The sequence below is a fragment of the Spodoptera frugiperda genome, chromosome 8, assembly GCF_023101765.2.
Source record: "Spodoptera frugiperda isolate SF20-4 chromosome 8, AGI-APGP_CSIRO_Sfru_2.0, whole genome shotgun sequence".
Taxonomy (NCBI): domain Eukaryota; kingdom Metazoa; phylum Arthropoda; class Insecta; order Lepidoptera; family Noctuidae; genus Spodoptera; species Spodoptera frugiperda.
Window position 1 is genome coordinate 2,820,440 of NC_064219.1, and position 26,652 is coordinate 2,847,091.

Consider the following 26,652-nt stretch of genomic DNA (forward strand, 5'->3'; position numbering starts at 1 on the left):
GGCAAACCAAATATGATTGTTGATTATTGCTTTTAGTTTGTTAATGAAACAATAATTGTTCCGTGTCCTCCGGGTGGTCCTCGCAGTAATGACACCCGTGCTTTTCCTCCCGCCCAATCAGAAACAGGAATCTACCCAAACTCCCATGTCCGGTAAGCACCTGCGTCAGGCGGTAGGTGAGGACGCCATGGCGCCTCTCTAGCCACTCCTCAATCAGGGGGGACTTACCGCTGCAATGACAGCGAGCCCAGATAAACGTAGAAGGGCACTATTTAATATTCTAGTTCAGAATATGTGAATTTGTTGTCCTTTCGGTTTAAAGCAAGTACAAGTAACCTTGTTTGTGTGATCTCTAATAAATATAATCGTAAGACTGTGTTTAATATTATATAACTAAATACATGCTGGTCAAAAAACATTGGGTTTATATTTATTTTATTACTTTCACCAATATGTGTCGTGAATTATTAATAATCACTACTAAAAGTAATAAATTCCGATCGATTATTCACATTTACCAAAACGTGTGGTTATTATTAATAATTTTGTAAAATTATTAATAATTTTGTAAAATTATTAATAATTTTCAATTAATCAGATTCACCGTAACAGATATACTTTCATTTATTCAGACGAACTGTGACAAAAAAAAAGTAATTCGGGTAAAGTATCGGGCAAATGATACAAGATAAAATTTGAATACGTCGAGGATAGATAGTCGTACTGAGAGATGACCAACACGAAAAAAATGTGAATATCACCATCTACGCATTCAGCAGTCTGTCTATAGGCTCTACAGACAACTGCACGCGTTCCAGTTGCGAAACAAACTATAGGAGTGTTTAATCGCAAGGTTTGTATCAATAAATCTGATCCATCTACTTTTGTCTACTAAGATGTGTGTGGCGCTCGCCTGGACCCGGGTCCATGCCGCGCTTCCATCCCCAAGATCTATTGGGACGACATATCCGGCTCCTGTCAACCGTACGCGTACGGCGGCTGCAATGGCGGACCCAACCGGTTCTCCAACGTCGAGGAGTGTGAGAGTGTGTGTGGAGGCACCGGACCTGGTACGTACTGCCGACATTCTTCTCCGCTCTAGTGATGGGATTAACAGATTAACGCACTCTACTTCTGTCTATTAATTTCTTCATTCCAACTTTACTTGTCTAACTCGCAATCGGAGCATGAGTGTCATTATAAGACGGCCACAAGCTTCCCCGGCAGTAGAGCTCGCTAACGTAGTGTGTAACCGCTTGTTGCGGCGGGGCAGCGCCGGAGTGCCTGCAGGCGGTCGACACGGGCGAGAGCTGCGGGGTCGCGGCGGCGCAGCGCTGGCACTACAGCGTAGCGCACGTCGACTGCGTCGTGTTCGCGTACCTCGGCTGCGGCGGCAACTACAACAACTTCCGCTCCTACGAAGAGTGTGCGGACGTCTGCGGACTGTCGCGTACGAGCGGCCGCGATGGTACTTAACACAGCTTCCCTCCGAATACGACAGATTTGTCGCAAACCTTCTGCTTATAGCAACAGATCAATAATTCTTATCAAGAAGCTGTCATAAGCTGTCTGTGAATACAAAACAGTGGGTGTACCTGCAAAGTACCTAAACTAAGTGTATTTGTGGGGATAGTTGACGAGTCCAAGTCCCAAAGCTTGCTGTCCATCAATGTCGTCCATGCGCGGATCGCTCGCAGCTCCATGGTTGTCCCTGTGAAGGCGCTCGTTGTCAACTATGACGTCGAATGGTTATGCTTCGTTTCCACTACTTACTAGCACGCTTGTCTGCTTGTCTATATTACATTATTTTTTTATTGACCTCTAGGTTATTTTCTTTTTCTGTCGCTTTGACTGTATATTCGTTTTACATTGTTCTCACATAGTTGAAGTAATCAAAACAATGTAACCAAGAATTGTATTGTAAATCTGATTGAAAAAGAGCAACCTATGGAGTTTTTTATCCGTTCTTCTCCATAGGAATCTACACTTTGGAACGAGCAAATATCTTCACTAGAGGACTGACCGAAAGACAGACGTTATTAATATTATTATATTTGCTTTGACGTTCAAAAGTGCCTTCCTGGTCTATTTGAAATAAATGATTTTGACTTTGACTTACAACCTTTATTTTCTTTTTTGCACGATTTTTATTTCAGGGTTTGTGCGTTGACGTATTTATAATGAATTGTTCATCTATACATATAATAAAATCGTAGAAAAGTGCTGTCTGTACATTGAAAATAAATATAAAAAAAATAGCAGGGGTTATTGTTATGTCGATGTCGAACCCAAAAATGTAATTAACTTTTTTTTTGTCTGTTTGTCTGTTTGTCTATGCGCGCTAATCTCAGAAACGGCTGATCCGAGTTGGATGCGGTTTTCACGAATATATTGTGGTATGCTTCAACTAACATTTAGTGTTTGTTTCATGTCAATCGGTTCATAAATAAAAAAGTTATGTCAAATTAAAGAATCACGTCGAACACTATTCTATGCTTATACCATTAATCTCCGCAACTATTTGACGGATTTGGTTGAAATTTGGTACAGATATAGTTTAGAACCTTAGAAAGGACATAGGATAGTTTTTATTTCAAAAATCAAAAAATAAAAAATAAATTTATTCCGGACATACAGCGCCATCTATTCCTATACTCCGTAGATAGATGGCGTTGATCGCGCAATGGTGTCATTACAATTGTTCAGTTCATGTTATTGTTTTAATTCATTGGAAATTTGTTTTTACAAAATAGTAAAAAGCAATGAAAAATATAATACAACTTTTAGTACAAAGAAAACGCTCTAACGGAGTATAGATAATTCTATCCCATCAAAAACATCCTGTAAAAAACCCAAGTCTCGCAGCTCAGTCTTTCTACCGTCAAAAGTTGTGAGATCCATGTAATACCAAGTCGGTTAATCTATTTAGTGTCTACTTGAAGGACCTTCTGTCTTAAGTTATTACATAAGTTATTATCATGCCAATATTAAAAATATTTAACGTTTTAAACAAATAGATCGACTTGGACATCGCTTGATTTGATTATTAGTATGTATCACACTACACAGCACGACGGGCCAGCGACCAACAGGAACGAGAGTTTCAATCGCGTGAGGCGCGAGAGACTAAAGAATCTAATATAATATTGTAATATTCATTTTGTTTTCATGCGATGTCCAAGTCGATCTATTTGTTTAAAACGTTAAATATTTTTAATATTGGCATGATAATAACTTATGTAATAACTTAAGACAGAAGGTCCTTCAAGTAGACACTAAATAGATTAACCGACTTGGTATTACATGGATCTCACAACTTTTGACGGTAGAAAGACTGAGCTGCGAGACTTGGGTTTTTTACAGGATGTTTTTGATGGGATCTCACTTCTTTTTGTAGAGTTAAATTTATAACCACCACCAACCACCAACTGCATAAATAACTTTGTAATCCCATATATTTATATGGGATTACAAAGTTATTGATGCAGTTGGTGTATTTGGAAAACTGGACCGAAATTACAAAATATTTAAGTTTTCCCATGATTAAGACACTAAACTCTATATGTATTCCAAATATGAAGCTTCTAAGTCTGCTAGAAGTGCCTTGGACTTTTGATGATCGGTGAGTCAGTGAGTGACAAAATTTAGAAACTTTAACAAGTTGTCATTCTTAAACTACTGGTTCAAATTGACTGAAATTTTAAATATTCCGTGTTTATACAATGCCGGATTAGTTACTGAAGATTCAGGTTTCTTGCTTTATCCACAACCGAATTATAGGGGGTCGAAAAAGGCCCGAATTGCTTCGAGAAAAGGATGGTACGGCCGTGCCGCTTTTTTTGCTCAACTTGGCGGGCAACTACCGTGCCCCCAGATGTCGATCGTTACACAACTTCGGTTTATGTTATTGTTTTAATTCATCGAAAAAAGTAAATAAATAGTAAAAAGGTATGAAAAAAAAAATCAATATAATTAAACTTTTAGTACAAAGAAAATGCCCGAACGGAGTATAAATAAATAATCCAAGTTGTCTTTATCCTCGATAGATCGAAATAGATCGTGCTATGGTTTCGTTACATTCATTTGGTTGGGTATCGGCCGAGCGCTTCGGTACTATCGTAGAAAAAGTGTATTATCAGTCGTATGATTATTTGTCTGTAGTGGTCCTGCTGTTTCGTATATTCTAAATTGGTTTCGTTGTATTCGTCAATTAATAAGTTTATTTGTTGGGTTTTCTGGTTAAACTATTTAACGTAGGTTTAGTTTGATATTATCGATTATTAGTAGTTACTGTAGTTAGTTTTTTTAATAAAATTGTAAGTCTAATTTATAAATTAATTAGATTAGATTTAAGTCGTTTCTTTTAAATTATTTAGTTTAAGCTTGGTTATTATAGCATAGAGGATAGGTTGTAATATATTTTTTTAATTGTTATAAATTTGTAATTCGTAGCTTTCTTTAGTTTTCATCTTAAGTTCGGAAAGATTATAATATTTATTCAGTTTAAGTCCGTTTTTAAACTATTTTTTCAATGCCCTAAGTGAGTATACATCTATTAAACTCAAACGCAGAGCTCATTATGTTGATTTTTGAAGAGATCCCGCGAGATCGGGAACTTTGTGGTTAAAACCAAAAATTTGCCGGAAGTCACTATTCCACGCGAACGAAGTCGCGGGCAAAAGCTAGTCTATACTAATATTATAAAGCTGAAGAGTTTGTTTGATTGTTTGTTTGTTTGTTTGTTTGAACGCGCTAATCTCCGGAACTACTGGTCCGATTTGAATAATTCTTTTTGTGTTGGATAGTCCATTTATCGAGGAAGGCTATAGGCTATAAAACATCACGCTATAACTATTAGGAGCGAAGAAATAAAGGAAAATGTGGACAAAACGGGGGAAATTATTAATTCTTGAGGGCTTCCGTTGCGTGCGCTGCGAAAATGGTTCAAGATATGAAAATCATATGTATGAAAGAATTATTCCTCTTAAAATTATCTAAAAAAGTCCGCGACAGTATATGTCTATCTTTTAGGATTAACTAACTAGAATCGTTTTTATGGTAATCAAACTGGGTCGAAATTAATGCATTATTTGTTAAGAGTAGTATTAACGAAAAAAAAATTAATCTTTATCTATATATTAATACGTGATGCAAAAACTTTGGACCACTTTTTACGAAAATTGCGCGGACGTAGGAGCATAAAATTTGGTACACTTATAGTTTATGTGTAGGAGAAGTGCAGGACGCTAATATTTTTCAAAAATAATGCTTATAAAGTACATTAAATTAATAAATAAAACATTACACACACATGCATAGTATCTGATCGTATTTGACAAAACGTCAAAATCGATAGACATTGCGATGATATTGACGTCTCATATGAATAGAGTTTTATAAAAGAGTTTGTTTGAGTTTGAGTTAAATAAAAATTATCCTTGTACGTATTTTAAGTGTTATTGTAAATTAAATCGTATATGGTTGAATTTCAACCACAAGGCGACCACTAGTCCAAATAAATCTGTTGTTCATTAAGAGTATTTAATTGTGAACAAAATTGTCTTTGACATCACTAAACTTCAATAAACATCTTAGAAGATATTACAATTTTAAAATAACTCCGATATAAAATTCACCCGCGCCGCATGATGTGCGAAACACGACGCTGCCAGGAGGAGAGGCATTGTTTGCGAACGACGCGGAGCCTGGTGTAACTATACTCAAAAAAATTATAGTCTTACTAACGAAGTAAAACATTTTTTTATCACAGCGTAGAATGGCAAAAAAGCGGTTTACCACACGCCCACATTTTATTGTGGCTGTCTAACAAAGTACAACAAGATTTCTAAGTGTAGTGCAATAATATCGGCTGAAACATTTGACAAACAAAAAAATCAAATTCTTCAATTAATTGTCATAAAAATATGATAGGGTATAAAAATATGGTCTTTAAGGATTTCATAACCTTGCGTCACCATTTATGAAAGAAAACTTTTGTTCTAGAAAGTACTCTTTTTTTTGAGGGGGGAAAATCATCCGTTGGCTACTCCTGCCTTGGGTGAAGCGAGAAGGAGTGTAAAAATCACCCCGTTCTGATTTGAGCCGGGGCCCCGGAATTCTTTTACGTTGTCTACAGCACCGGATCGGGCATCAGCCCTATTGGGTCCCATCTGTAGTGGCCTGGCTCTTTGAGGCGCGCACAGAACGCGACGCACGGTAGGCACGGGTCTGATTTTGATCGGGCGACGAGCTACTCTTACTTGCCGTCCGCAGACCCGCGCTTACGGTGGCCGGGGATCGTCACGCGATCCTCGACGCCCGGAGTGTCTTCTGCGGCGGCTGGGGCGTGATGAGGATCGTTCCCTCACGCGCTCCGCCGCCTCCTTAGCTAGGATGACTGCTTCGCCTGAATTAGAGCCGGACGTGAGAGGTTACCGTCGCCATTCACATCCCTAAGGACATGGCGATGCTCAAGACATGCAATGCACACCGCCACTGTATGCTCCACCTTATCTTACGGGCGGTCCTCGCAATGACGACACCCAGTCGAAACACCCGGGAGTTTCCTCCCGCCGAATTCGAAACAGGTACCAACCGAAACTTCCGTGTCCGGTAAGTACCTGCGTCAGGCGGTAGGTGAGGACGCCGTGACGCCTCTCAAGCCACTCTTCCAAGAGGGGACTTACCACTGCTATAACGCGTATGTAGCGAGCTCATCTAAAAAGTACCCTAGGAATTTTATTTCTGAAACACAAACCGGGGTGGCGGTTACCCAACCTATAGGCGCAGGTTTCCGGAAAACAGTGGAAACACATATAGTATAGAAATGAGTGTGGATTGTTCCTTATAATCATAATCCAGTGCTATCACGAATTTTCAATGCACAAATTAACCGTGGGTAACAGCTATAATTTATGAAGCTGAGAAAGTTGTTTGCAAAAATAAATATAATGCCTAAAATAACTATTTCACGCGGACGAAGTCGCGGGCACAGCTAGTTATATATATAGATGATTGTAACAATTATATTGGATCTGAGTAGATCTATTTCATACTTACCTATCAAAATAGTACAAAGCTTTTATAAAACTATTTTTAAAATGTATAATATTGTGTGTGTAGTGCCGGTGAGCGCGCACATGTCCTCCCCGTACTCAACACTCAACGTGGGCACAAGCCTGGAGCTGACGTGCGAAGTGGATGGGTTCCCGGCACCCGACGTCTATTGGACGAAGGGCGACGAACGTCTACAGCAGAGCGAAAGGATTCGTATTACTGGTAAGTTCTGATCATTTTACCAAACAAATCATCAAGTTGGTTTAATAAGCCTTTACGACTGCACGGTTGGTGGGGCAAACACATGGTTGGTATGACAAAAGAAGCTGTTGCTTAAGATTTTATAGTATTTTTTACTAAATACTAGTGGTTTCATTTTATTAGAACACGAATGTATCTAATATCTTGAAGAAATGTATCCTATATCACGAAATACTTCTAGAAATATAATGCCATATGCCAACCAAATCTGTTTAGCAATTCGATTCTAATGGAAGGATATTTATTTATTACACGCTTGCTCAATGCGGTTTGGCAATTACAAACTTACTTATATTTAGAAATTATAAGCCCAGGTTTCCTCTCTATATTTTCCTTCACCGTTTGTCAGTGGCGTCTAAATAATCTTAGAAAGTACATATAACTCGGAAGAAGTGACATTGGTACTTTGCCAATGGTAGGTTCCTAGGTTTGGAACCCGCTCCCACCTCCACGACAATTTATTCATGAATGTTTCGCCTGCAGGTAGCGAGGTGGTCTCCCGGCTGACAGTGCTGCAGGTGACAGTCGCAGACAGCGGGCTGTACGCGTGCCACGCCAGCAACTCCTACAGCTCGCAGACTGCCACTGCGCAGATCACCGTACAGCGTAAGTATTGAACACATGAACACATTTACCCACTTGCACGTATAACACCCATCCTCAATTTTACAAAACATTTTGCATGCAGTCAAGAAAAACATGTAATCACACTTTTCTTCGTACGGAAGAATATCTCAAAGTTTTGATAAATACTAGAGAATTTCCATTAAAATATTGTCCACAGCTATCAGGAACTGACTGTAAGGCAGGTGCTACAATAAGTAAAGCTAAATTAGCTTTAAATGACACCATTTTGTCTGTCCACAGAGCAACTGGTACCAGCTAAATGCACGGACAATCCGTTCTTCGCCAACTGCGACCTGATCGCGCGCAGCAAGTTCTGCAGGCACAAGTATTATTCCAAGTAAGTATAGTGGGATTGACGGACACGCATTTTATCTACGATTTATAAGTAATAGGTAGAGAACCTTTACAAATTAACAGTAAAACGAGGTGAATACCTACAGAAGAGGGGTGAATAAATATTGGGAAAATATTTTAACATCTATTCACCCCATTCGTGTCCCTATTCACCTTGTTGTACGGTACCTATCATACTCTACTTCAGAATTCTAGACTCTGGTATTACAAAAAAAATGTAAAAGATGAACGAACCTAATATCGTGATCCGATTCGGGAATCGAACCCTTACACTTTGTCGTGGGTACTTGCGACCACTCAATAGAGTTATCGGTCCAATATAATCTTAAGATTAGATCAATCGACCAATCAATTGACCTAATAGATGAATGTAGGTAGTTCAATAATGTGACTATGTACTTATGATGCACTGAATCATTTTAAAACAGCTGCTATAGTTTGTAGTCTGTTATCTGTATTGTTTGCCTTCACTTACTATATTATTTATCTAAAATATTATTGTTTTTCAAAATAAATAACAATTAGAATGAGCATATATCATGAGCAATCCAATAACATATTGCTTTATTCCCAGGTTCTGTTGTAAGTCGTGCGTGGAGGCAGGCCAGCTCGACCCTCAGGAGGCAGAGGTTCAAGCAGACCAGCCCTTGATGAAGAAGAAGTAGACGGCTGCGCAGCACCGTACATAGTATAAGTGCGGCCAGACGCGACCGACAGCGACGTTAGGATAGAAATAATACTCAACACTACTTAATCATGTAAAGTTAAGTTGAAATGTTAATGAATGAATGCCAATGACTTGAACAGCATCACATGCTGCCGTCTGTGTATTGTCTTTACAGTTAGTTGTGCTAACTGCAAAGGTGATTAGTTGTACGTGTATCTTACTTCGTTACCCACTCTCCTGTCGGTCGCTAGTCCTGGTACATTCGTTATTGTTTCATGTGCCATAATGTAATAAAAAAAAATAATAATAAAATTTATTTATTTTCCACCATATTTATACAGACATTGGTCTTAAAAACTAAGCTTAAATAATAATTAATAATATAATAAATTCTGTAGCAAGTTACACGACCAGGTTTAAAACAATTGAAATAACAAGTGGTGGGATTCAGGAACCCAAACTAGGAAAACCTGTACTATGGGCTCCTGGCCTTTCCCTCACGGATATGGACTATTATTTTATAAATTATATAAATTTATATGAAAGTAAATTCAATAAACAAAACTAAAACTTCTTCTAAACAAAAAGATAGAAAAAAATATTAATAATAAAATTTAAAAATTTAAAAAGTACCAATCTGTATGTGTGTGTGTGTGTGTGTGTGTGTGTGTGTGTGTGGGTGTGTGGGTGGGTGTGTGTGTGTGTGTGTATGTGTGTGTGTGTATGTGTGTGTGTGCGCGCGCGCGCGTGCGTGTGTATGTGGTGAAAAGTGATACATATTTGTGTGTGAAGTGATGTACGCATGCATGTATACCATGTTGTGAGAATGTGTGACCAATGACATGCGCTAGCATAAAGTAGTGAGTAGTTGTTCTGTCTAGTTCTAAAAGAACTAGATTACGAACTGAGTAACTTTTTTTTTACATTCTAATTTGGACAGTTTGACGATTTCAAGTTTTTTGTTTACTTTATTATATAAATTATTGCTTCTATAGTTGAGGAATTTTTGTGCAAAGGATGTATGGACTGGAACTGGATTACAAACGTCAAAGTATCTTCTTTTGTTTTGTTTGTTTCGGATTGAAGGGAGATCAATAGATGTGTGCTTTTTAAGGATGATGTCAAGTATATAGAGTTGTCTAACTGTAAGGACGTTGCTGTCTTTATACAATGAAGTAGTTGGGTACAGTCTGGGTTTGGATAGTGCTACTTTTAGATTTAATCGTTGGCCTCTTTCGACTGTAAGGAAGTGAGATTTATGGGAGCCACCCCAGATAGAAATGCCATAACAGAGAATAGATTGACAGAGTGATTTATACACAGTTTTTATTATTTTCCAGCATGTAACATGTCTAAGGTTTTTAAAAATATGAATAAGTTTTCTAGTCTTTTGCGTTAAGTTAAAAATATGTTTTTTGAAAGTTAAATTTTGATCGATTGTTATGCCTAAGTATTTTATTGTGTCGGTTTTGGATATATTTGGACAAGTGGAACAATTAAAAACAGAGGAGTGACAAGAATGAGCGTAAATATTAAAGTTATTAGGGATGGATGTGAAATTGTGTATTGAGTAAGTGATGTACTTAGTTTTGGCTGCATTTAATGTTAACTTATTGATAGCGAGCCAGTGAGTAACTATATTAAAGCCATTTTGAGCAGAGCTAAATGTCTCGTCCCAAGTGTCTCCGAAAAAGGTTAGTGTGGTGTCATCTGCATATGATAGTATTTGACAGTTGTTAATATTTAAATTACATAAGTCATTAATATAACAAAGGAATAGAGTTGGGCCTAAAATACTGCCTTGAGGCACACCCATGTTAATGTCATTTTCTGTACTTGATGTGTTTCCTATTCGAACCATTTGGGTACGATCTTCTAAATAATTTTGAAAAAGAGCTAGTTGATTATTCCTAATACCCAGTTTTTCTAATTTATCTACCAAGAGTCGTGGACAGACTGTATCAAAAGCCTTTTGCAAATCTAAAAATATAGTCAAACATTTTTTCTTATTATCCAATTTGTCAACAATGAATTCGCTAAAACTATGTAGACAATCAGTGGTTGAGATACCTTTCCTAAAGCCATATTGATTTTTGGAAAGGATATTTTTGTCCCTGAGATTATTGTTTATTATCCTTTCAAATATTTTTGACAAGATTGGAAGCATAGCTATAGGTCGGTAATTAGAGGCATCCTCTTTATTCCCACTTTTAAATATAGGCACGATTACAGACTTCTTTAGACATTTGACATTTACTTCTTTAGACATTTCAATAGAATGTTACTCGTGTGCAGCGCCCCACGGCGCTCCACAGCGCGCATGTACGAAACACGCAATCATACCAATAGATTTAATGTAGATAGGTATAATTGAACAAAACTATTTTTATGTAAATAAATATTTTTAAATATGTCACAAACTCCATCTGTGATGGAATATTTTGAGTAATTTTACAATTTCTATAGTTAGTTAGTCAGAAAGAATATTATAGTAAATAAATTATTTATACAATAAGTTGTCTAATAAAGTGAATGTTTAGCTCGTAGGGTGGCTAGTTGACAGTCATAATAATTTGTTTAAGTGGAATCCTTTTCTATAATTGTGACGATGTAAATAGATGGACAATAAAAAACGTATTAGCAAAATGTTCTGTTTAATTATATTACCGCTCGTCAGAATTAAATACAAAGCTGAATATATGACACTAGCTACTTCTGCGCGGTTTCACCCGCTCTGCTCGGCTCCTATTGGTCATAGCGTGATGTTTTATAGCCTATAGCCTTCCTCGATAAATGCACTATCCAACACAAAAAGAGTTATTCAATTCGGACCAGTATTTCCAGAGATTAGCGCGTTCAAACAAACAAACAAACAATCAAATAAACAAACTCTTCAGCTTTATAATATTAGTATAGATAAGTATAGACAGAGTGAGGGCGAGGCTCGTTGGACCCCAGCAATATATAGAACAAGTCAAGCTTAGTCTCGAACACAACACAACATAATCTAAATAAATTACAATTTGTCATAAATATACCCGGGCAGACGTGGCGTCAACAAAAGAAAAACATTGCGATAACATAAATTTTTATTTACATTCCGAAATTCACAATCAAATGTAACAATAAAGTTCCTACGTCCAACTTACCTGACAATGAAAGTACAGCGAGAAACACACGAGTCTACTGGTGATTTATCTATATACACACATACATCCACAAACGTCACCCCACCGACCCCGACCGACAATGCTCGAAGAGGTGGCTAGGCCTGTACATAATTTACTACCAAACGAGTTATACAATTTATCCTTCGTATAGTTCAGCCGCCTCCGACTACTCTTATAGAGCATACAGCGATACAAATCATTATATATTCTTAGAATACAAAAATTAAAACAATAAGTTATATATGTAACGGGAAATCTGATTAATTGAAAATTATTAATAATAATTACACGTTTTGGTAAATGTGAATAATCGATCGAAATTTATTACTTTTAGTAGTCATTATTAATAATTCACGACACATATTGGAGAAAGTAATAAAATAAATATAAACCCAATGTTTTTTGATCAGCCGGTATTTGTTTATAATATTAAACAAAGTCTTACGATTATATTTGTTACGGTAAATCTGATTAATTGACAATTGACAATTATTAATAATTTTACAAAATTATTAATAATAACCTCATGTTTTGGTAAATGTGAATAATCGATCGAAATTTATCACTTTTTGTAGTAATTATTAATAATTCACGATACATATTGGTGAAAGTAATAAAATAAATATAAACCCAATGTTTTTTGATCAGCCGGTATTTATTTATAATATTAAACTCAGTCTTACGATTATATTAATTAGAAATCACACAAACAAGGTTAATTGTACTTGCTTTACACTTTCACATATTCCGAACTAGAATATTAAATAGTGCCCTTCTAGGGCACATTTATCTGGGCTCGCTGTCATTGCAGCGGTAAGTCCCCTGTTTGAGGAGTGGCTAGAGAGGCACCACGGCGTCCTCACCTACCGCCTGACGCAGGTGCTTACCGGACATGGAAGTTTGGGTAGGTTCCTGTTTTTGATTAGGCGGGAGGAAACGCCCGGGGGTCATCATTGCGAGGACCGCCCGGAGGACACGGTGGAGCATACGGTGGCGGTGTGCCCTACATGGGCTGAACACCGCCGTGTCCTAAGGGATGTGGTCGGTGACGGCGACCTCTCGCGCCCGGCCCGGTTTAGGCCATGGTACGATGCGAGGGGGACTGGGATGCCGTCTCCTCTTTTTGCCAAGCAGTCATGCTAGCTAAGGCGGGGCGCGTGAGAGAACGAAGCTCCTCACGCCCGAACCGTCGCGAGAGACACTCCGGGCGTCGGGGATCGCGGGACGATCTCCCCCAACAAGCAAAGTAATCCTATAAAGAAAGCTTATAAGTCTGTCACTACTAATAACGCTCTTGTAAAGGCATTGCGATAGACTTTTTAACTTATAATAGCATTTGCCAAGCCTTAACATACTCAAGTGCATTTGTTTTTATATCTCGGTCTTGCAGTTCGCTACAAGACTGAACTCTAAAACAATTATGCACATTTTTACTAGTAATAGCATTTCACAAGCATACATATACTCAAGAGTAATAGCCTTTATACCTCAGTCTTTTAGTTAACTATAAGATTATCTTTTAGGACACTTAAAGGAATAAGTCTTCTATAATTGTTTAAAGTAAGACTAAATAATCCTGAATAATATTTTAATCCTATAGTAGCATTTTGTGAGAGAAAATGATATTATAACATACTTAGCTGAAACGATTACAAGTTTGTGCCATCATAGTCTTGCTCGAGACTCTTTTTAGTCTAATAGTACTTAAAAAGACAGCTATAAGATCAAAAAAGTTTATAAGATAGTAGATCAATCACTTTACTAGTAAACAACAGGATCGGGATATAAATCAAGCGCGTCAAGTGCAAACACAGGTGAAGTAATTGAGGGTTCCGCGATCAATAATATTTTTTCACCCTTTTCCCACTACTCAGAAAGTAAAGAAGTTGAAAATTGGGAAGAAGAATACGATTTAAATAACGCAGAGACCACTGACTATAAAAAAATAACAAATGTCAAAAAAAAATATTATCCGATAAAATTATTTTAACATTAAAAAATTAAGTACTTATGGGTGTGTTTAAAAAATATGTGGATACAAAATCAGTAACAAATTGTGCATTCATCCTCGATGTAATGGTCATATATACTGTACTGGGAGCAAATCGGGAACCAAAAAAAGATTTGATGCAATAAAACTATTATGTTTTCTTGACTACAAACGAAATGAGTAGGTCTATACATATTGTTTATATAAACTGGAAATCCACACCCATTGCAGCTTTCGGATAACACAAAATGTGTATTTGTCCAAGGCCATCTCATATTTGTAAGTAAAATCAAAGAAGATTTTGTCAAAAAACAGTCGACATCAGAGATGGTCGTATCAGAAATACGACCATCTTGTTAATTCAATCCTAAAAAAAGGAAAATCGATCATTAACAGGCAGACTTCAAGGGAACCCTAATTTGTTTTAAAATGGAGGAGAGTTATCTGGACAGAGGTGCTTACCGGACAAACTGTTACAAATACTAATTTACCTATAATGATTCTATAAAGTACTTAACGAAGAGCAATTTTAAAACATGGCGGATATTCATGACATTGTTGAAATAATTAATTTACAATAATATACTAATGTGCTATTTTTCGGAGGGCATTGTGAAATTAACTAAATTTTGGTACACATTTACAGTAAATATGACTTTCCCACGGGTTCACACCCTATATTTTAAATGTATTATTAGTTATATTTTACAATAACACAAAATAATAGTTACTATTAAAATGATAGTTACAGATTTTGCTAGTTGGGCCGGCCATAAGTGCGGGTCTGCGGACGACCAAAACCAGACCCGTGCGTGCGACACGGGTCTGGAGGGCGCATTAAATTCCTAACCCCCAAAAGCCTTTGATGTTTCAAGTGTCCATGGGCGGCGGCGATTGCTTACCATCAGGTGATGTCTGCTCGATTACCAGCGTGTTCCATAAAATAAAATAAAAATACCAGCGTCAGTGTTGATAAATGATAGGAAATAATAATACATTTAAATTGAAAACAAGTTATGCTCAGAATTATTGGTCATACAAATTAAAGTATAACTACAACAGCTCAGTCGTTTAGTGGTGCCTTAACAATTGAGTTGCAAGATCCCACTTCAGTCATTGCAAATTAAATCAGTATTTTGTCCAAAATTATTTGTTTTTCTTGGTTTCCAGAGTCGTGTGTGCAAGCAGGTCAGGTCCAGCCCTTGAAGAAGACTTCACCAGACCTTACAGAGTATTAAGTGTAGCGAGATGCAACCAAACAACCAACAAATAGTGATGTTAGGATAGGAATAACTTTTTCGGAGCTGCGGACAACGTAAAAGGTTACCGGAGCTCCGGCTCAAAGTAGGAGAAGGAACGGGGTGCTTGTTAGTCAGTAAGAGTCTGACACTCCCTCCCGCCTCGCCCAAGGCGGGAGAAGTCATTGAATGATTTTCCCCCCTCAAAAAAAAGATGGGAATAACTCTGGGGGTCTACTCTATTTCAACGAAAAACGAAGTTTCGTTTGAAACTTCGCAAATTTCGTACTACAATTCCATTTATTGCGAACCTTTGTGAACAAAAATGAACGAATGAAATGTTGAAGATAAATAAATAGGTTTTGATATGAAATTAAAAATAAAACGTTATTTTAAGTAATTAAAGTAGTAAATCAATAAAACCTACGGCCAAAAATTAAACGAAACTTCGGATTCGAGAACCGGAGTAGGCCCCCTGTTGTGACACGCCACACACTAAGGTGCCGGCGCCGTACGCTTCAAGAATTAGGCCTGTCATACACGGACTGCGGGCATGGCAGGCGTCACGTCATTTTTCATCAACATTGAAATTGCCAACTGCTCGACCTGTTATCAATGGCAGCTTCAAGCTATTGATTCCATCTGCAAGCGGTCCGTGTTTGACAAAGTCCCGATTTCAGTTGAAACTAGTTGAGTAATTCTCAAATAGTTTACGTAAGCCGTATTTTTAAGTATGTCTTTCGACAAAAATGATGTATTACACAAAATCAGTGACATAATTTGCATGTTGTATGTATTTATTGAAAAATAATAAGTTAATCATATAAATTATGCTCTTAGCACAGCCAAGTTATAGTACACAATTACGCGACAAATGATGAAAGCAAACGGCACAATATTCCTACGTGTTTACAAGGCTGTAGTTACATTCTTTTATTTCATATCATAAGAGCAATTGCCCAACACGGTTTTTCACCAACCTCAATTCAATTCTAAACCACTTGTAAGCTAGGATAGGTGACACTTCGACATTTTGGTTTTCATCAACTTATAAGTGACACCTAACAGTACAAGTAGTTTGCGTGTTCTCTTATGCTAAGTAACACTTAGTTAAGAGACGGTTGGTGAAAAGTTAACCTTTTAATCTATTTAGACTTATATGTATATTGCGTATGAGTATCAAGTTTTTGATATCTGTTTATTCATTCCCATAATAATTTGATTTTTAAAGCCTCCAAGAAAATTCACACCGCGTGGGCGCTCTAAGATATTAGCAATGAAACAATAAATTAAATGAACTGTAGAAAAAAATTAAGACAGCTTACAAGACTAATTAATAGTTGTATGTAATTACATTACACATTTCGTATAAAAAGGCTTCAAAATACTTACATTAGCATGATAATGTAAAAACTACTCGTTTTAAGATTATATACCATCATATATTTAGATACAATAAATTATATAAGGTGTTCTAAAATTATCTGCCACCGCTTTAATGGGAGGTAGTGTTGTATTTGAAGATTACAATAGTAAGGAAATTTCGTACCCCGGAACAGTTAATTCAATTTGAGAACATAAAGAAGTTATACAAGCATCTCTGCATAAAATTATTAACAAACTAGCTTTTGCCCGCGACTTCGTTCGCGTGGAATAGTGACTTCCGGCAAATTTTTGGTTTTAACCACAAAGTTCCCGATCTCGCGGGATCTCTTCAAAAATCAACATAATGAGCTCTGCGTTTGAGTTTAATAGATGTATACTCACTTAGGGCATTGAAAAAATAGTTTAAAAACGGACTTAAACTGAATAAATATTATAATCTTTCCGAACTTAAGATGAAAACTAAAGAAAGCTACGAATTACAAATTTATAACAATTAAAAAAATTATATTACAACCTATCCTCTATGCTATAATAACCAAGCTTAAACTAAATAATTTAAAAGAAACGACTTAAATCTAATCTAATTAATTTATAAATTAGACTTACAATTTTATTAAAAAAACTAACTACAGTAACTACTAATAATCGATAATATCAAACTAAACCTACGTTAAATAGTTTAACCAGAAAACCCAACAAATAAACTTATTAATTGACAAATACAACGAAACCAATTTAGAATATACGAAACAGCAGGACCACTACAGACAAATAATCATACGACTGATAATACACTTTTTCTACGATAGTACCGAAGCGCTCGGCCGATACCCAACCAAATGAATGTAACGAAACCATAGCACGATCTATTTCGATCTATCGAGGATAAAGACAACTTGGATTATTTATTTATACTCCGTTCGGGCATTTTCTTTGTACTAAAAGTTTAATTATATTGATTTTTTTTTCATACCTTTTTACTATTTATTTACTTTTTTCGATGAATTAAAACAATAACATAAACCGAAGTTGTGTAACGATCGACATCTGGGGGCACGGTAGTTGCCCGCCAAGTCGAGCAAAAAAAAAGCGGCACGGCCGTACCATCCTTTTCTCGAAGCAATTCGGGCCTTTTTCGACCCCCTATAATTCGGTTGTGGATAAAGCAAGAAACCTGAATCTTCAGTAACTAATCCGGCATTGTATAAACACGGAATATTTAAAATTTCAGTCAATTTGAACCAGTAGTTTAAGAATGACAACTTGTTAAAGTTTCTAAATTTTGTCACTCACTGACTCACCGATCATCAAAAGTCCAAGGCACTTCTAGCAGACTTAGAAGCTTCATATTTGGAATACATATAGAGTTTAGTGTCTTAATCATGGGAAAACTTAAATATTTTGTAATTTCGGTCCAGTTTTCCGAATACACCAACTGCATCAATAACTTTGTAATCCCATATAAATATATGGGATTACAAAGTTATTTATGCAGTTGGTGGTTGGTGGTGGTTATAAATTTAACTCTACAAAAAGAAGTGAGATCCCATCAAAAACATCCTGTAAAAAACCCAAGTCTCGCAGCTCAGTCTTTCTACCGTCAAAAGTTGTGAGATCCATGTAATACCAAGTCGGTTAATCTATTTAGTGTCTACTTGAAGGACCTTCTGTCTTAAGTTATTACATAAGTTATTATCATGCCAATATTAAAAATATTTAACGTTTTAAACAAATAGATCGACTTGGACATCGCATGAAAACAAAATGAATATTACAATATTATATTAGATTCTTTAGTCTCTCGCGCCTCACGCGATTGAAACTCTCGTTCCTGTTGGTCGCTGGCCCGTCGTGCTGTGTAGTGTGATACATACTAATAATCAAATCAAGCGATGTCCAAGTCGATCTATTTGTTTAAAACGTTAAATATTTTTAATATTGGCATGATAATAACTTATGTAATAACTTAAGACAGAAGGTCCTTCAAGTAGACACTAAATAGATTAACCGACTTGGTATTACATGGATCTCACAACTTTTGACGGTAGAAAGACTGAGCTGCGAGACTTGGGTTTTTTACAGGATGTTTTTGATGGGATAGAATTATCTATACTCCGTTAGAGCGTTTTCTTTGTACTAAAAGTTGTATTATATTTTTCATTGCTTTTTACTATTTTGTAAAAACAAATTTCCAATGAATTAAAACAATAACATGAACTGAACAATTGTAATGACACCATTGCGCGATCAACGCCATCTATCTACGGAGTATAGGAACAGCCCGACATTGTTCAATTCCGTACTTATAGTATTTATAGATGGCGCTGTATGTCCGGAATAAATTTATTTTTTATTTTTTGATTTTTGAAATAAAAACTATCCTATGTCCTTTCTAAGGTTCTAAACTATATCTGTACCAAATTTCAACCAAATCCGTCAAATAGTTGCGGAGATTAATGGTATAAGCATAGAATAGTGTTCGACGTGATTCTTTAATTTGACATAACTTTTTTATTTATGAACCGATTGACATGAAACAAACACTAAATGTTAGTTGAAGCATACCACAATATATTCGTGAAAACCGCATCCAACTCGGATCAGCCGTTTCTGAGATTAGCGCGCATAGACAAACAGACAAACAGACAAAAAAAAAGTTAATTACATTTTTGGGTTCGACATCGACATAACAATAACCCCTGCTATTTTTTTTATATTTATTTTCAATGTACAGACAGCACTTTTCTACGATTTTATTATATGTATAGATACGCACGATGCGAGGAAAACAATTGCTACCTATTTTTTTCAATAACGAAGCGGCAGAGACAGTGAAAACGATAGCTCTTTTATAACAAACTCATACGTAGATTTTTAGAGAAAAGCAAAATTACTCAAATTAATAATTTCACACTGGGATTTTTTCCTGTGTCGTGGGTTCGTTTACAAACATACAAAGTCACACGTACATGACACCCAGATCCGAAACAAAAATTTGTAGATCACACTAAGAGTTGCTCCGTGCGGTATTCGAATCCGCTATACGTTGCAAGGCAGCCAGTTTTTCAGCCTCCGCACCGTGCAGTCAATATTTACTATTGTAGTCTTCAAACACAACATTACCTTCCATTAAAGCCGTGGCAGTTACTTTTAAAGCTCCTTATATACTGATACCTAAGGCTTGGTTCAGTTATGTCCACTATATCGGTACCCAGCCTCATATTTGTCATTGATAAAGAGAGTCCAACCTAAAAATTAAGTTCATTCAGTGACTTTCCATTTTGAGTTTGTTTACTGACAAACGTAGCTCATTAAGAGCTCCGGTGTGGCTCGAAATTAGTCAAGCTACCCAATACTTGGAAGCGAGACATACAAACTCTATTTATTTTAGTAGTATAAAAGATTAACATTTACTATTACAAATGCATTTGCTACAGGTATTATAAATATAGATTATTTTTGTAATAATAATATGTGAATGTACATAGATATTAAAATGCAATAATATGTGTTTTTCTACAACAACTTAAAGAAACCCTAACACAATTTACCTCACACAAAAAAATACTAAACAAAATAAAGCAAACTTTATTTTTTCAGGATATGTCCCTAGATGATCGCGTGCATCATAGCAATTCGTAATTTAGGAGCAAAACATAAATTAAGATCCACAACGACTCTTGCACAAAAAACACCTTTACGACCTACGTAATAAAGGTGGTAACATGTTCTAAATTATTGTTGATAACGCCTTTAAGGCATTTTGGTTAAGTCAAACTTAAGTAAAAAAATACTTGAGCCGTAAAAATACTTAAAAAAAAAAACGAAATATTATGTTTTATAAAAATCTAGTCGAATTATAAAATTCGTCTACATTTCATGTGGGTGAAGAGAAAAAGTAAGGGCGTAGTACGAGTTCATTTTACGTTAAGCGAGATCAAAATGTTACCGCGTTCGGCGCTCTGATTGGCCGGCTCCACGTTTCGATTTCGTACTGAACTGTTACTAAAACAAACTGGTACTAGGCCCTCAGTATCCGGCGATAAATATTGCACATAGAATTTTGTAGACAATTCTGTGTGATGTTACAATAATTTATACTTTTTAAGGTAAGCGTCCACAGGCCCGCATCGTACGCATCGCACCCAACGGATTTTAGTGTGTCTTGTATAGAAACTCATACAACTGCGTACACTTTAGCGTACACTTTTGCAATGCCTGCATGCGATGCGTACTGATGACGTTATACGGAATGCGTACGATGCGGGCCTGTGGACGCTTACCTTTATTCGTAGCTTAGCAGGTCTTAATCATGAGCAGTGTACGCGTATCGTATTTATCGCTAATAACTGTAAATTATTATATTATATAACGGCATATTCATTGTCCTTTTTGACTAACACGGTCTTTACTGTTTAACTCCATCTAGTGAGCACACCGGAATACTAGCACTAAGATTCACTAGTAATACGTGTGTGCGTAATAATGATAGAAAATTTAGAAATGGTGGACAAACTATGTGGCTTGTGAAACGAGTTCTACTCGACTATGGGTTATTTTACATAGGATAAGGCGGCAAACGAGCGAACAGGTGCATTTCCGACATTCTGGAGTTGAGGATTTGAAAATTAGCAATTTGGGGACATGGGGGGATAGGTTGGGCATCCCGTACCCTCGCTCACATTTACTAAAGAGTAACGATGGAAGCCTCCTCCATACGAAACTACATTTCTTTCACTGACGAACAGGCTAACTGACGGACTATTCTATTTTCTCGGACACTTCAAAAGTAAAATTAAGTTGAAATAAAATGCTTTGACTTCACAACGCAGCAAAGTTTCGCAGCCTTGTTTCAAAAGTACTATATACAATGGTTTAATTGAAATAAAATACTTTAACTTCGACCTTATTCTCAACGCAGCAAGATTTCATTTTATTTGTCCACCACTGCCGTATACTAAGTTAGTTTAGAACTTAAGAGGCCGTAACTTGAAGAATTGTTCTACAACTTCGTCCGTGACAGCCGCCCTGCGTTTCTGGTACTCCTGTATCCACGGCGTGATCACATCGATCGCTTCTTTCTTCAGCTCACCGGTCAACATCACGCCTGATTCGTATTCCTTCTTAATCTGTAAGTAGAGAAGATGAAAGTATGGTCATTTTACATCAGTTTTTTATGGAAAACGCCGGTGAACGTGCTGACGTAATAACCTGATGGTAAGCAATCGCCGCCGCCCATGGATACTTGAAACACCAGAGGCGTTACAAGTGCGTTGCCGGCCTTTTGGGGGTTGGAAATTTACTTTTATTGAACATCAGTAAAGAGTTCAGTGCTAGATGTCGGGCATAGAACGCCACAGAAGCACCACTCCGCGAAATAAAATCATTAAAATAGCGACTGTTTTTACTAAACAACAAAGTGCAATTTAGCTTGCTCACGCGCTCTATACCTATCCATTAATTCGCCTATACATTGCCGCATTTTAAAGTAAGTATCGTGGTTATCAGTAATACCGCGTTTCAAGATCGTCCTGACTGCAAGGTTTTTTTTTTTGAGGATGCAAAATGTCCAATGACTTCTGCTTTGGGTCAAAAGAAAGGGAGTGTCAGACTATTTCTGACTAAGAATCACCCAGTTCCTACTCCTGCTTTTCGAGCCTCGGTAAACCCGCTAGGTACTTCGCAGCTCCAGGTTACAAAGTTGCGTTCAAATCTCGTATGAAGCACTTATACGCGCGTCACCGTAAAATACACCCTGTGCTATGGGCCTTAAAGTTCTAAATCTATCTTATTACTATTATATTATTACCTCTGCTAGCCGATCATCGTCCTCCAAGAAGAAGGAAAGGTACTTGTATGATATATCCACATCAGTGTTGCCACCCTTCAGTCTATGTTCCTCTACGGTAGTTTGACCACCTGAGAACGCGTATTTATTTATCTGTGGAACATTAAAATAATATTTTTTGAAATGGCAATATTGATTGTAATTGGTAAAACATGGGTGTTATTTTTAAAATAAGCATAGATAGCATTATATAGATCTTTATCAGTTAATTATAAGATTGTTCGTTACTTTATCCCCAGAGGGGTAGGCAGAGATGCACATTACGGCATGTAATGCCACTATACAATGTACACCCACTTTCACCATTTGTGTTAACTGCTGAAAAATTTTTGAAAAGCCGAAAAAAGCTTAGTATTATTTTGCCCGACTCGGGAATCGAACCCGAGACCCCTTGTCGCACTCGCGAGCACTCGACCAACGAGGCAGTCTACTATTTCTATATAATACATATAAATAAAAAATACCTTAGTCTTAATATGTTTGGCGCTATCATTCAAGAATATAGAGGCGTTTGCGTCACTGGCGGACATTTTGTGCTGAGCTCCTTGCAACGCCGGTAGGAAGGTGGAATGGATGAGGGACGGCTTCGGCAGCTTCAGGCGGGCAGCCACGTCGCGTGTCATGCGGAAGTAAGGATCCTGGTCGATGGCACAGGGCACCAGGCACGGTAGCTGGTGACAAAATTAATTAATTAAAAACAGTCCCGTTGTGACTTTAAACTAGTAGAGCATTAAAACTGTTATTTTTTTTATTATTTTAGTTTGTTTTATGAAAGTTATTTTATTGATAGATAAAGAATTTTATTATTTTTATTGTTTTACTATACCATCTGCTAACTGGCGCCCAACATGGGGCATTCTTGTACTTTCCACCTTGCTTTGACCATTTTATAGGTAACTAGTGGTTGCCTAGTGGTCGAAATTCGACCATATACGATTAGTTTACAATACCAGTTAACATACGTTCAAGGATAATTTTTATTTAACGAAATGCTATTAGTTTTGTAAAATTCAAACTAATATATTCCGGCGCATCATAAACAGGAAAACTCTATTCATATGAGACGTGAGAATATCATCGCAATGTCTATCGATTTTGACGTTTTGTCAAATACGATCAGATACTATGCATGGTAGTGTGTGTAATGTTTTATTTATTGATTTAATGTACTTTATAAGCATTATTTTTGAAAAATATTAGCGTTCTGCACTTCTCCTACACATAAACTATAAGTGTACCATATTTTATGCTCCTACGTCCGCGCAATTTTCGTCAAAAGGGGTCCAAACTTTTTGCATCACGTATTAATATATAGATTTAAAAACGTTATTTTAAGTAAAACGGCAACGACAATGGGCTGAATGGGCTGACGAGACTAATGCGCTGTGATTATCTAAAAATATAACTACATTATCTACTTACGACTTTGTTTTCAAATATGAATGGGAAGCTAGTTGAGAAGGCGGGAGCAGCCTCAATGGAAGGGAACGTAATCTTCCCAATGACGTCAGAGTCTCCAAACCCGAAGATACCCTTCACCTGGTTGTAGGTGACACACTTCTGTATCCTCACCATGTTCTGGTAGAATGCTGGGCATTTGCTGCAAAGAAAATTATGTAATAACTATAAAACAATCATTTCCTAAGATTAACCCACAGAAAAACTGTAAACACAACACCATAGAGGCACTGGTGTTCAACCGTTTTCTATTTGTAAACTTGTTTTCTATTTTCCCGCACAAAGCAACTCTTTGTGGGATCCACTTGTATGTTAATAAACGCATCCACGACACAGGAAATACTCCTAGGTTTTGATAAAAAAAAAATTTAAAACCTGTGTTCTGCATATGTATTAGCGCAGAAAAAACAGCATGCGTTTTTTATAAAGCATAATGTTGTAATGCGTTGTTGAGAGTCGTTGTGCCCAGAACTATTTTTAATAACATTAACATAAAGAGCTAAACAAGTTTACCATTACTTTTAATAGCAAGTACTTACCCAATAAAGTCTAAATCATTAAATATGAAAGTTTTCTCCACATCAAAGCCGACCGCTATAATATCCTTGGCATTATTGAAGGCCATCTGCCGAGCATCTTCTATCTTCAGGTCTCTCCACAACACCTTCTCGTCGTCAGTTAGTTGAATGATTAGTGGGACATCAAATACATCTTGGAGCCATCTGGAAATTATTTATTATATTAAGTCAAAGTCATAGCGTTTATTGCAATAAGTGTACACACACATGACGGTCACAGGATTATTATAGTGCTTTAGACTTAGCAGCCTTTTACAGACATAGCAATGTTATTGATATTTGCAATAAAATTTAAATGAAGTACACCTTGTATGAAAATATATCTAGCAAGCATGTAGGATTTGCCTTCAACGATTTTATGCTGTCCACAGTCAAACTCTTTGCATCATCAACATTTGATTTATACAATAGCTTTGTCATTCTTTGCCTTTCATAGACACTAGGATTAAGTTATTTGTTAAATAATAAGGAATAATATAAAAATAAGTCGACTTTTCCTTCCTGATGCTATAACTCCAAATCGCATGAACCAATTCCATGGAAAGGTCGTTCGTTGGAAAGGTCTCAGGCTCTGTGAGGTTTATAGCATAGAAAATTCAGAAAAAAGTTCAAGAGAAAAACAGGAAAACAGGCTAAGTTTGCTAGCAAGGAAGAAAACTTACTTAGTAAACATGAAAGGAATCATATGTCCAATGTGCATGCTCTCTGAAGACGGGCCCCGACCGGTGTACAAATAGAATTTCTTGCCCGCCTCATACAAATTGAGAATAGTGTGAATGTCCCTGTGCGAGAAGAATATTCCACGCCTTAGAAAGTGATGTGCTGTAAGATAATAATTTAAATTAATTTTATTGTTCTGATATTTCTAATATGATATTTTCCAATTAGACAAATTCATTTTTTTTAAATCAACAACTATACTAGTTATTAGTTTCTAGTTACTTTATTTTCTGTGAGTTATAATTTTGTTGTATACTCTTTTTTTTTTGTTAAATATACTAGAAAAATACTATTATTAAACTTATGCACCGATAATAGCTGGTGCATAAGACACTTGATAAGTTAAATTATCAGTTACTGAATTGTGATAATTATAAAATGTTCAAATAGATTTAATATTTGAAATAATATTTATTTAATGATTGCGGAAACAACCTTATTAATAAAAGCTCAGTACAATAATTTGATATTTACCTTTTTTCCCAGTGACTTTTTCAAACCTTTGTATAACTTCTTCATCAATCTTCTGACTGCCAAACCTTTCTGCAAAATAAGTTTTAATATTTTACTTAATTTTCAATTGCTTCAAGCAAGTTTATTAAACTAAGTTATCAGAATTGCACTTACTTATTAACTTATCATAGTCAATTCCTGTCTCTGACTTTCCAGCAACGGTCCATGGGTCAACGAAATCGTCATCTTCATTGGTAGTGGGTTTATTTACTGGTTCCTCAGCCATTATGTGGTCTAAAACAAATAAATTAAATTACCTAAAGTATTGCCTGTAATATCACCAAATATTGTATTAAACTAACATTTTAAGACGGCTTTAATACTTGTAGATATTTCGATAGTAACAATCTAATAAGATTTTTTTAATAATATGAAAAATATGTTCCGAAATTCTCACGATATGGTATCAACGCCAGATCATCAATATTTTGCAGGTTAGTTTTAGTATACTTATTGGAACTTACTTGTAAAATTGTTAGTACAATCCCTACAATGCTACAGTAAATCACTGAATAAAATTCAGTAGTATTTAAAATATAATCTGATGCAATTTTATTGAAAAAAATATCAACATCGATCGCATATGCGGCGCTGTCAAATTCAAGCACGTCACATCAAACGTTTGATTATTCTGTCAACTGGATCAAGCAAGATCACAATATAGGAATAAATGTTTTATGTACATAAAAAAATATAACGAAATTAATATTAACAATTTTTTTTACTAAGTTATTGTTGTTTATTTACTTCATATTATGGTAGTAAAAGTTTTTTTTTTAACATTCT

General features: G+C 36.3%; 2 protein-coding genes across 2 annotated transcripts in view; one reads left to right on the forward strand and one right to left on the reverse strand.

Annotated features, from left to right (window-relative positions):
• Positions 1-11,611, forward strand: part of LOC118275787 (papilin-like) — a 38,435-nt gene extending 26,824 nt beyond the window's left edge. Inside the window, 6 exon segments of the mRNA XM_050695644.1 lie at positions 897-1,070; positions 1,274-1,468; positions 7,123-7,278; positions 7,801-7,923; positions 8,185-8,281; positions 8,873-11,611. Coding sequence (XP_050551601.1) covers positions 897-1,070; positions 1,274-1,468; positions 7,123-7,278; positions 7,801-7,923; positions 8,185-8,281; positions 8,873-8,963 — 836 coding nt within the window. The 3' untranslated portion in view covers positions 8,964-11,611.
• Positions 11,612-16,139: 4,528 nt separating this feature from the next.
• LOC118275475 (tryptophan--tRNA ligase, cytoplasmic) lies at positions 16,140-26,492 on the reverse strand. The gene is made up of 9 exons (XM_035593454.2): positions 26,331-26,492; positions 25,981-26,100; positions 25,828-25,896; positions 25,296-25,455; positions 24,595-24,777; positions 24,020-24,197; positions 23,062-23,268; positions 22,559-22,690; positions 16,140-21,878 (listed from the first exon to the last, which is right to left on the reverse strand). Exons 2-9 carry the CDS (start codon positions 26,090-26,092, stop codon positions 21,717-21,719), a joined length of 1,203 nt encoding a protein of 400 aa, XP_035449347.1. The 5' UTR covers positions 26,093-26,100; positions 26,331-26,492; the 3' UTR covers positions 16,140-21,716.
• Positions 26,493-26,652: the final 160 nt, after the last annotated feature.